The sequence below is a fragment of the Lytechinus pictus genome, chromosome 7 (assembly GCF_037042905.1).
Source record: "Lytechinus pictus isolate F3 Inbred chromosome 7, Lp3.0, whole genome shotgun sequence".
In the NCBI taxonomy this organism is placed as follows: domain Eukaryota; kingdom Metazoa; phylum Echinodermata; class Echinoidea; order Temnopleuroida; family Toxopneustidae; genus Lytechinus; species Lytechinus pictus.
In genome coordinates this window covers 38,380,090-38,392,638 of record NC_087251.1, presented here as the reverse complement: position 1 = coordinate 38,392,638, position 12,549 = coordinate 38,380,090, and the positions used below count along the sequence as shown (strand labels likewise).

Below are 12,549 nucleotides of genomic sequence, written 5' to 3'. Positions count from 1 at the left end.
ACCCACTCAGTCTTATGTCCAGTTGGTCTTATCTCCACCTGGTAGGAAAACATTCCTTGAAATGCATGTGCGCTGTATTAGGGCTAGCCTGGCTAATGCCAGGACAATAATATGCTGAGGCCCTTTCAAAGCATAAGGTGATGTTAAATAACATGTTATGACCTGAATATTATTTTTAGAATTTACAGCATTTCTATGTAAATGATCCAGATTTTGAAGCAAAAAAAAAGATAAAAAACAATAAAATGCAATTATCCGTACCTCTCTGACCACGTTGATGGCATTAGCCATTCCTTCTCTAAAATCAGCTGGTTGTCTAGCTAATCTCTGCTGACCGAATGGACCATACGTGATAGCTCGACTAGACACACTGGGTCCAGGGGACACTACATCATAGGCTGTCTCAGCAGCAACCTGTAAAACAAGAAGCAACAAATATGTCCTTTTTTTTCTATAGTCTAAATCAACATAATGCTTCTTGAAGCAGGCTGCAATTGGATAGATTGGATTTCACTATCAACAAAATTACAAACAAAATGAAACATTAATGATAATAATAATTCTTATTTACGCAGGATAACCACTTCAGATCTTATGAAGCTACATATCATAAAAATGTTTTTATCAGCATTTCTTTATTCTAATAGAGTGCCTAACAAGAAGGCAGAAGGTCCTTTTTGAAGTCTTTAATAGGACTCAGCCAAGGATCGAACATGTGGCCTCTACCACTCAGCCACCATTTTACAGAAATAACATGACCATATTATCATCATGTGATGCATGTCCAGTAAGCGAATCTATAAATTTGATATCTTACATATTCAATATCCCTTTTTTAATGTTGTTATTGATCCTTTCTATTTCAAAGTATACATAACAAAACATTCACAATGTAATGAGTCATTTAATAAAATATTTAAAAGACGTTCATGCATAAAATGGGGCAATACTCATAACCAGTCATGAAAAACATTTTTTTCTTGAATTACAAGGAAGTTAAACTAATATTATTCCTTTTCCCTTGAGAACCCTTTAGTTTAATGTGTTATAAAGTCAATATTAATGACTAGTAATGATCAACATTTTTGCCCCAAATTACAAGCACAAATAACATTAATTTTACCCCATAGTACAGAGGCATTTGAGGACTAAAACTGCTGATTTATTTTAAACATGACAAATATGCATGACTGAAAATATAAAATAAAGAAAAATACAGCATGAACTACCCAAAAAAAAATGGTGAAAAAATTGTAAATACAGGGGAGCTTTTCAGGAAGTCTCTTGTCTGTGATTTTCATTGACTAGTTTGCTCTCAGCCAATCAGATGCAAGGATTTCAGTAGCTTATAACAACAGTCAGTGATTAATGACATACCTGAAGGAGCTTGACGAACCGGTTGGTCAGTTCTACGACAGCCATGGCAGTGGATGTACCGAATGAGTTGGCGCCTCTCTGGATACCTCGCACAAGGCGACCATCTCTCTTGTACTGCTCGACAGGTAACCTTACCAGGTCAAACATGCCTTGGACTGAAAAAAAAAAAAAAAAAATTAATGAAAGTCTAGTTGGTTTAACAACAGCCATGGCAGTGGATGTACCGAGCGACCATCCCTCTTGTACTGCTCAATGGGACTTTTATGGAATATGACCAAGGTCCTGACCCTAATTCTTTTTTTCTTCTTCAGATATAGTAGTAGAAGTAATGATGATGATGATGATAATGATAATGATAATAATAATAATAACAATAATAATAATATGGTATTCATATTTACATTTTTTAAGTATTCAACTTGTTGGGTGCTTAAAGCTGCTTTTATATATTACCCTAGTGAAGCTAAGATGCTAATTTCAGTGATCATAACTTTTTGAGGAACTCATTCCTGCTGGAACCAATTTATGTGCAGCACATTGTGGATTAATTTCTTGCTCAGCAAGAGAAATGCCATGGCTCAGATTCCAACCCACGACCCTCTGATTTCAAGGCAAGAGTCAAACCCACTCGACCACGAGGCTTCAATCGATATAACAGAATAAACTTGCAAGATAAAGTAGTGTTTCACCAAATAATGCAGATATACTTACAGAGTTGAACGAATGAATGCATTGGCCCTACACCTCCTAACACTCTGGGTAACTGGGATTTCTTGATGTCTTGTACCCATTCATTCAATGCAAACAAAATTAATCTATCAACACCAAGCAACCTGTTAAGAGTATAAAAAAAGACAGATTCCACATAAATTGAGTGAGAGGATGAATAATGTTACCCTGATTTATCAACTCTTACTATGACAGACAATTTAAAGTTGTAATTTGGTTTGATATTTATTCATACATAAATTTGGAGTAAAACCTGGTTTTCACATAAAATCAGGAGCATTATCATAATAACAACAACACAGATAACAACACATTCCAATGCATTTATCCAGTATAAAAGGGGGATTCAATATGGTAATAACTTCTGTTTTTTTACCTCAGCTAGCATCTAATAGACTCATCCTTCAACAGTTAAATGTCCACATTACAAATTGGTTTAATAATGAACATCCATTTATGGTATATTAAAATTGAAAATAACATAAAACACTTCCTTTAAACTATTTACAGAGCAGTTGAATGTAAATTGCAGAATATATATTTTGTTTACCCATGACTGGAGGAGTTGCTCTAAAAAATGATAAACAATGGTATTGATTGTTTTCTCTTTTAACACTAATGATTCAAACTTTACACCTCTTACAAAAAGCGATGAGGTAAAAAGTGGTACTGGCAAATAAAAATATTATTGTCACATCGTTCCATGCAAGCCTTGCGTGTGACTTACGGGTAACTATTTTTGCTAACCGCAGGTCGCGCGCATTGACACTATCTTACATGTATCTCACACGCAGTTACCCACAGAAGCGCATGCTAGTCTGATTTGCATGCAAAAAAGTTCTGAACATGCTCATAACTCTGCTGTGGATGAATTGCGAGCAATAACCTGCAAATCACCCGCAAGGCTTGCACGGAACGATGTGACAGTGCCTTAAGATATGAATAAATATCACAGAGAATGGACAGTTGAAAAGGATTCAATGGCCACTAAACTATTGTCAGATTGATACATGTATGTAAGATGATACTCATGTATAATTCAACTTAGTCCATTTAACAAAGCTTTAGATGGGTCTTAAGAATGCATGATTGAGCATGCAACTATACATGCTTCTGGCAGTTTGAGGATGAATAACATAAAAAAAGCATGCATATATAAATCATGACACCATATTTGAATGGCATGATGTTCTTACCCATGTCTATGATGTAGTCTCTTCAGAGTCAGTTCAGAATGGTTAAGTTGACCTAAACCAACCAGAAGACCTAGGAATGTACCCTAAAGAGATCAACAAATTAAAACATTATCATGAAAATATTGAAAAGAGAATTAAAATGTTATTCATTATTCCAGAATTAACAGCTAGAAAAACAATACCAAATTGCACTAGGTCAATTACCTAGCAAAGTTTTAAATACTTTAGGGTTCCCAGCTTTTAAAGAACACAAAATTCCCTGGTTTTTCCCTGATGAAGTTTAACAATTCCCTGATAATTATTTAAACCCATTCCCAGTTTCGCATGTTTTCTAAGTTGTTGCAGTGAATTACATGTATTTTCAGTATGAAAGCAATAGTGTAAAACTAATTAGTACCACCATAACCAGTCATTTAACTCTTTAAGAGCCGTTGGCAGCTATAGTTGCCCATAGGCCTCTAGTGCCATTGGCAGCTATAGTTGCCCAAGTAACTTTTTTTTGTTTAACCAATTTTACAGCCAGAAAATCAACACCATATTCTGTGTTTTTTATGTAGTTATATTGGCAAGGAATTCACAATCGATTTTGTCATATAAATAATAGTGGTTTACATAGGCATTTTTTGAGTAAAATGGCATTTTTGCATCATTATTTTGAAGAGTTGATTTCGGATATTGCCGCGATCTGAATCAAGATTTCCCCTATAGACACGTGTGATATAAAGGTTGTGTGTACCAATACACGTACTTCTATGGGCAGAGCAAAGGCGAGTGTGCGAAGGCATTCAGCTCGGAATTGACCAATGACAGAGCGGTACGATGTCTCTCACCCAACGCTACTCGCCCATTCGCTATTTTTTTATGAATATTCATGAGCTATCGATCGGGTCTTTTGCAGGCCGGTATGGTAGTATTCTTGTGTCAAGGCTTTTTTCTGCCTGCAAATGTGCAAGGTTTGGGGGAGGGGGGGGGGGGAGGTCTTATACTTTGTTTTTTTAGCATTCTCACAAAATTGTTCTCGTTATAAATATATGAGTAAAGAAGGCTGTCATTTCCAACTCTCGTCGCACTGCAATCATCACACTCATTATTTATTAATTCATTTATTATTGATATTATTATTATCATTATTAGTATTAATATTATCGTAATCATTATTATAATTATTGTTATTGTTATTATTATTATCATTATTATCATTATTCTTCTCCTTCACCTTTCTCTTATTAGTATTAATGTTATTGCCATCAGAATCATCATCATCATCATTGTGATTATTATTCAAAAATAATTGTTGTAATCATAACAATGGCATTCCTTCTGCAGCCAAACTCTCTCTTCATAAACTTAAGATCAGGTAAATAACGGTTCATATTCGTTTGTGTTTTTATAGCCCAAACCATTTAAAAAAAATGAATAACTGACTTTGTTATGCTTATCAATATCATATTTAAACTTCTCACAAAAATATGGATCGTTCAATATTCTCCTCTAATAAAATAGGAAGAAGCAAAAAAAAAATGTGATGATTAAAACGGCCGATAATATCGCTTTATTCGTCTCAAGATTTATTTTTTTCAAGGTGGATGTTTTTCCTTTGCTAAATCAAACCATTGTTCAGAGAAAAAGTAAACGGAGTATACACAGTAATATCAGATGTTTTGAGGAAAAGAAAGAAAGGGATACATTAACAAAACCGATCAGACCGACCTGTTAGTTGCTGCATCATTGACGTCACTATCAAGGGGATTTTAAAACGACTTTAGAGAGTAGAAATGAAAATGATAACGGTGATAACGGGTTGAATATTACATTTCTTTATACCACGCATATTATTGTACACTATGTTATCTGAACAAATTATTTCTTTTACCACGGATAGTGCTACAAGCTGGGGAGGCCCTGGGCGGATGCAGGATTTTTCTGTAGGGGGCAAATTGTTTTCTCTTTACCTGGGTCCCCCATAAGAAATCAATACCGGAACCTTTGAAAGTATTCAAAAGTCAAATCAAAAGACGCGCGTAAGCCCCGATTTCTATGAACATCCTGTGCTAAATTACTCTCCTAGATCATGTAGATAATAGGTCAGGAGGGAGCGCGGATTAGAGATTCCTCATGAAAGAGAGTCTGGGCATCTATTGTTCATGACTTGGTGGCATGAACAAAAGGATGTAGTCGCGTAGAATGTTAACGGGTGGCTACTTTGGTCAGACCAGTAATACAGAACAAATAGGCCTATTTTCTTTTTGAAAATTTGTATTGACTTTTTTTGTTTGTAATTGATCTGCATTCCCTCTTCTTTGATTCACGAAAACTATTTTTTTTTCTTACTTCTGTGCACTTTGCCAAGAACGCCCGTATTATTTTGTGGGATTTTATACCCCAAACTTGTAAGTATTGAATCTGTCCGACCCCTCTTTATCTATATTTCAATATATCATCTTTAGTTCTTTTACATTTTGTCTCCTTCTAACTTTGTTTGTTACACTACGAATAAAAAAAAATTACAGAGTCTTATTTTGAAGACTACACGAATGAAAGGGTACGGTTGGCCGCACTTTGAAGATACATGGCTCTAATATATTATTGTGTGTGTTTGCGTGGGGATCGCAGCTGTGCTGTGATTGGTCACTTGATCGACGACAATGCCCTTTTTTGGAAAAGGTCGCTTTCAATTGCGTGTGTATAAACATACTCTCTCATACTTCAGAGGAAATAACTTGAATAGCAAAATAGTATTTCATTCAAAAGAGCATTATTTTTCGTTATTTCTGTTTGTTCAATTTCATCAATAGATACGTCATTTGAAAGGGTAAACATTGAACTTTCATTTTATCTTCTTAATTTCTTGGTATCTCTACAATTCCTCAGGTTATTTACTCTTTAAAATGTTTATGAAATCATAATTTTCTAGGTTTTACTTATTGAAAAAAAAAACGATGTAAAATATTACATCTTTTCTCCATTTTTCCAGACGCGAATATGAAAGATAATAACACGACCATAAAGCCCATGAACCATGCATCATTTCATGTGTAGAAGGTTTTCTTATACAACGTACGGGTAAAGAATTATGACCGTTTTAAAATCAGTCGCTGCTCACGTTTCGGTCAATTTAGGATTCCCTCGAATATCCCTGGCAGTAGAGGGGTATTGAGCCTGGCAGAGTAAGAGTTAATGGATGTTGTTTTGATATGCAAAAAAAATAACAGAGTCTGACTGACTTCTGTGCTTTCGACTTTTAGGCTAATCAAAATTCCATGATTTTTCTCTCATTAGAGTAATTTTTCCCTGATTTTAAGTATTTTTTATCGAATTCCCTGATTTTTCCCTGACTGGAAAAAAGTAAAATAATTTTCCCTGATTTCCCTGATGGGCTGGGAACCCTGGTACTTATACTAGTAGCTTGTTACTTTCCATTGATGATAAAGTTTTGTGAAACAGGGTCACCAATATAATTATAATGATGAGGTGAGGTACTTACTTGATCCATATCAACACGTTTTCCTTCATAATCCAACTTGATGAGAACATCAGGAGAGAATACAAAAGACCTTGAAAGTACACAGAAGAAATATAAACAAATAATGAAATTAACACATGATTTACTGAACCAAAGTGTGATACTCCACAATGTAAAATGATAGGCTACTTAAGCTTACATTAGGTTTTTTTTAGAAAGTCAAAAGGGGCCTAAGCTTTCGATCCTAGCAGAATCTTCGTCGGAGGCAAAATGACAAACATATGAAGTGGAACAACCATAATATAGACCACAGACAAGCTACAGCAACACTAGAAACAAGGAGACAAAAGGGGCATTAGTGAGTAGAGAAGACCAATCAGGTTAGTGAAGGGGATGAAAGAAAAGGAGTAGGCAGACACAAAGGGAAGTTAGTGTAAGTAAGGCCAGTAAAAGACCTCAAGCCAAGAGGTATTAAGATGTTTTTTTTTTCTGAAACCAATATTTCATACTTCAGATAAATGATCACAAACTGATAAGCAAAATGGGTCCACATTTGAATCTTAAAATCTTTCTTCAGGATAAGTTTAGCAGAGTTTGGTGTTCACATTCTTCCTTACATTACAGAATGTCATAATTTAATCTGGGAAAAGTAACAGGTGTGATACTATAGAATATCGGGTAATAAATGTATTGGGAGCAATAGCTATCGACATTGACATCAGCACATAAAACATTTTCTTGACAAATAATGAGTCCAATTCATAAACACTGCATGCAAATGGTCTATATCTGACTGTTAATTCATAAAATCGAGAGATATACAAAAGTTTTAAAAAATAAGGTCTCAATCAAATCATTTATTCTTTAAAAAAGCAGAGATATGATGACTTACTTGAAGAAGACAGGCTGAGCAGGCGAACTTAATACTTTGATCTTCTCACTGGTTGCTTGGTTACTAATGGGATGATCTGATTGGACGGGTTGATTTGGAATGATTTGGGGCGGGGCATCAGCTATCCTCACCTTGTGGGCCTTCTTGTCTGTTGGGGATTTACTAGGCTTGTGATCTGAACACAAAAACACAATAATATTCATGAAATAACAGTAAAATATTGATACAAAACCCCAAAATACAGCTACAGGATTTATGAAAGAATATGCAGTGCATAAGCATATCGCAAAAACATAGAATCATCAATGATTTACCACATTATCAAAAATATAATTGAGAAATGAGATGTCATTGTAAAGCTTACAGTCTCCTCTTCCATCTTACATTACTTAAATGATTCCTCATTCATGTATGAGTGAGTAAAAACATAATATGAAGAAAGGATTCCAAAAAGTCATTTTAAGGATGGCATCTGCATTACAAAAAGAAAATAACACGTTTCATATGTTTTTTCCTCCTTACTCATGTTATACAATAATTGTTCCTCAAGCTCATCATATAAAACAATGCAGATAAAAAAAAAACTCAAAAGGAGTAAAAGTAATGACAAGCAAACATGCATATAAATTGCTACAAAAAAAAGCTCGAATTACAATAATTACAATTATACAGGTGTAGGTAGTAACAATAATATTGAAAGGCATTAATTTTCAGGAGATGGCAAACAAATATTTTCCTCAGTTGAGTGATAACGTCTCCCTTTTGGAAATATATATGGTATCTCCCTCAAAGCCAGTCAATATTATGTTCGTCTATAGAGTAACGAAAAAAAAATTCATATTGTTCGATACATTGCACTACGATATTGAACTGTGCTTTTGTAAAAAAGATATGCTAGAACTTACCGGGACTGGGAACATAAGTAGCTTCAGACGATACCTCTGTGAAGAAATCTCTCAAGAAAAACAATGCATCCTGTCAAGAAAATACAAATACATTTTAATCTAGGGCCCATCTGATATAACTTGATATAATTACCAATTTGCAATAACGGTTAAAAAGCTACTGATATCCTTCAATCTGATTGGCTGAAAGTTAACTCATTATAGAAATCATGCATTTGTTATTATAACAAGTCTTTACGAAACGGGACCCTTGGTCCCGTAGCACAAGGTTAGCGATTAATCGCTAAATGAGATGGCCTATCAAGATCATCATTGCATGCAAATTTTGCTAAGTAGACTGACTAGGAAACAATCCGAATTTCAAATTAGCGATTAATCGCTAATCTTTGTGCTATGGGGCCCTGGCGTGCTCGTGTATGGCATTTGAAGACAGGCAAATTAAGTAATGCAAATTGTGAATATTAAATATGTTGGTCCACACCATATAGAAAACTGCAGCTCATAGCACCAAATAAGATTGAGATTTCTTTGCGATTCTTTACATATCAAGACAATTGTACAGCTTTAACCCTACACCCGGGATTGGGAAATGGGGGGTCAATTTGACGCTTCCTGCTAGAGTATTTGACTGCCATGCATCAGGCCAGCATTTCATTTCATTCCACCTTCATGTGTAAAAATAATAAAAATATATATTTACAATGTGTACAATTAAATCAAGCATTGATACATATGGTGTGGGCCCCTTAAAAAGCTAAGAGCTTATCACCAGGGGCCCAAGCCTGTTAGCATACATAGAGATCCTTTACACTAGTCTTAACATCTGAGCAAAATTTCATTATCATCAGACCTGGGTCCCATTTCAACAGGGTTACAACTATGGTAACTTTTTTATTATGACAGCTACCATGGTAACAGTGCTCAGCAGCCAATCACAATCAAGTTTATTATTGTAGTTACAATAATGGTATATTTAGCATATCTTTATGAATCAGGCCGCTTATGTAGCCAAAATCTATATTTGCTACTCTGCATCTAGGAGCCAATGCCCTGGGACAGGAAGGAATTCCTGGATAGCTAGGAACAGAATCAGCATAACATCCGAGGACCTCGGGCAACTCGTTTGGCGGATTCACAAATTTCATTAAGAATATTCAAAATAATGATCATCACATCAACTGACCTGATCGATATTAAACCTGAGAGGTTGAAGAGAGATCCGCAGACAACATTCTTCTGTGTCAACATGAGGATCAGGTCGGATGTGAAGAGCCTTTACTAGCACCTAATAACAGAAGTATAAGTGATCTTAGTAGATGATATCAAAATCATTTTAAATGCAAATAATGGTTTTTGTCACAATTTTATCTAGTTCCAAGAAATAAAAATCAAGTCAGTCGGTCATTCAGTGGTCCAAGTTTTAAGTCTGGTTTTGTCTACTTGAAAAGGGTGGATAGATTCACCTCACAGGCTCTCTCACACTCGGGGCAATCACCCTTTCCCACTGGTGACACGACATTTGCTCCTGCGACAATTGCTCCGGGCTTAATTTCATCTAAGATATATGGTTAGGGTTCCAAAAGAGTTTCATATTAGGTTTAGTAATATATGTAGTGCTAAACCAAGGGTTGAAGCTGGTAATTCGATTAGTGTGTGGAATTTAGAACTGAGCAACTGTCGTAGGAGCAAATGTCATGGAACCTTCTCACTCATCCCACGTTACATGAAACCACTTCTCAAACATGGAATGGGCTGAAAAATTCAGGATATAATCCTTGTAGTTTTCTGTTAAAACCAATAGCTTTGTTGCTTTCTGATACCCAATCCCTAAATCAAACTTGAACTTTGACACATTTTCATGATTATAAAGATTTTTAAAAATGAGGTATTGGTAAAATTTAAAGACCACTATAGCAGCCACCAGTACCGTAAGAGTTGAAAGAGATGAGGGCATACCATATTTGCATGGGTTCTCTTTGGTCTGGCTTCTGAAGAATAGAGATATAAGAACTTGTTAATTTGAGACTGAGCGAGACGATCCCGCACCTCAATGTCGTTGATCAAAAGAATCTGTCTTGAAGACTGCTTTGCATCGGACGGATAGGTTTCATGACGGAAGCGGACCTGATGGGAGAGACAGTAAATCAGATTAAAAGTTGGTTATTACATACAGCGTAATAATAATAATAATAAAAAAAAAAAAAAACAGCAATCCATATATATGACAGCCAGGAAGCTGGAGTTTAGCATACTCACATCACATTCATTGATCATTTTAATTTCATTCTGTCATTTGAATACCAAGAGAAAAGAGAAAGACATTAGCAATAAGATGATACCATTATGCATATACAAAGTTTAATTATAAGGACAATTAATAAAATAAATATTTATCGGAGTGAATTCTCAAAAGTTAATTCAATTCAATTCAATTCCAAAAGTGAATAGAACCTTGGTCTTAAAAATCTCAATCCTAGAAATCAAAAAGATATCATCAATGTCAACGTCTATTCTTCAGTTAAACACATTAACTTATGTTACTATAATAAAGTTAAGTGAACAAAATGAAATATATGAATGAGTTTGTCATACTTTGTTCATTTGGAGTTCCATAAGAATCGAATGGTCCCTCTCTGGCCCTCCTCTCTCCTGCCATCTCATGTTAGCTACGTTGCAAGTTGGCTTGTCTCCTGGTCTCTTAAAAGGTGAATTACTAGTACTCCCTCCCTGTGGCCTGATAAAGTTAAATTAGCAATAAAGGAACAAATAGATTTTCGTATGAAAAAAATTACATAACAGAGATGTACAAGATTTCGTTGATGAAAATGATGGTTTGAACATGAAATAGAAAATAGTTTTTCAAAACCTTATAATACAAGGAGGAATCTGATGCCCCCTCTCAATATTCTATGCAATACACCAAACTAGTAAATACCAAAGTAGTCAATTTCATCTATTTTTTTCTGTAATGATAAAAAGCCTTGCATGTTTTTAGAAGCAGGTATTGATTGCCAGTCAATTTCTTTTCGGCCCCTCCTGGTATATCCTGGATCCACCCGTGCATGGTTATGTAGACTGTCATCTAAATTAATGAAGAGTGTGCCACTTAACTCATTTACATCTCTGTGTCACAGGTATCATTTAAAATAAACAGCAGCTCATGAGAAAGTAATCAAAGAATATACTTGATAATTCCATTCTGCACTAAATGATAACAAGGTATTTTTATATACCTAATTAACTATTTATATTAAATTCTTGATTTTTATTATATTTAATAACTATAACTTTACCACACCTTTTCTCTCCACTATGTGCTGGGCTGGTACTTTTAAGATCTGTAAGAGATAATGAAAAACCAAAATTGAAATGAATTTCTGAAATATCAGAATCAAAATGAATTAAGGACCAAATTGTAGACCTTATCTATTTAATGAATCCCATCTAATACCCTATCAATAAAAAATCAATACATAAATGAATGACTGAATAAATACATGTTAATTAAATAAATAAATAAATAAATGAATAAATAAATAAATGAATAAATAAATAAATAAATGAATGAATAAATAAATAAATAAATAAATAAATAAATAAATAAATGAATGAATGAATAAATAAATGAATAAATTGATGAATAAAGCATACAAATCCAAATCCTACCTGGTTTGAAGATATTATTGGTTGACCCTAATGACCTTAGGTCATGACCTCCATATATATGCCAGACCACGGTCATCTCTTGCAAAGTATACCTCATGGTAGGAGCCGGGAAGTCTAGCGGAGCATTGAGTTGGTCCCCTCTTGTCCTCGGAGGAGCAAAGTGGTCCTGCTTGATGGTGATTGGTCCATTGTCTAAGACCTTCACCTCTGGTTCACCATTGTGTCTCTGTGTAAGGGAGGAGAGACATGAAGACAAATAGTTTGTACTGGAGTTCTGGGCTCGTTGCATGAAAGTTACCGTTATGGTATTAACTTTGCTAT

General features: G+C 34.8%; 1 protein-coding gene across 1 annotated transcript in view; it reads right to left on the bottom strand.

The window, feature by feature from the left end:
• LOC129265198 (autophagy-related protein 2 homolog B-like) overlaps window positions 1-12,549 on the bottom strand; it is an 81,662-nt gene that overhangs the window by 5,263 nt on the left and 63,850 nt on the right. Inside the window, exons 32-43 of the mRNA XM_064101505.1 lie at window positions 12,229-12,454; window positions 11,861-11,900; window positions 11,155-11,296; window positions 10,519-10,686; window positions 9,746-9,847; window positions 8,563-8,632; window positions 7,658-7,832; window positions 6,787-6,856; window positions 3,303-3,385; window positions 2,089-2,210; window positions 1,378-1,532; window positions 262-414 (exon numbers count right to left, since the gene is read on the bottom strand). Coding sequence (XP_063957575.1) covers window positions 262-414; window positions 1,378-1,532; window positions 2,089-2,210; window positions 3,303-3,385; window positions 6,787-6,856; window positions 7,658-7,832; window positions 8,563-8,632; window positions 9,746-9,847; window positions 10,519-10,686; window positions 11,155-11,296; window positions 11,861-11,900; window positions 12,229-12,454 — 1,506 coding nt within the window. The remainder of the gene's footprint in view (window positions 1-261; window positions 415-1,377; window positions 1,533-2,088; window positions 2,211-3,302; window positions 3,386-6,786; window positions 6,857-7,657; window positions 7,833-8,562; window positions 8,633-9,745; window positions 9,848-10,518; window positions 10,687-11,154; window positions 11,297-11,860; window positions 11,901-12,228; window positions 12,455-12,549) is intronic.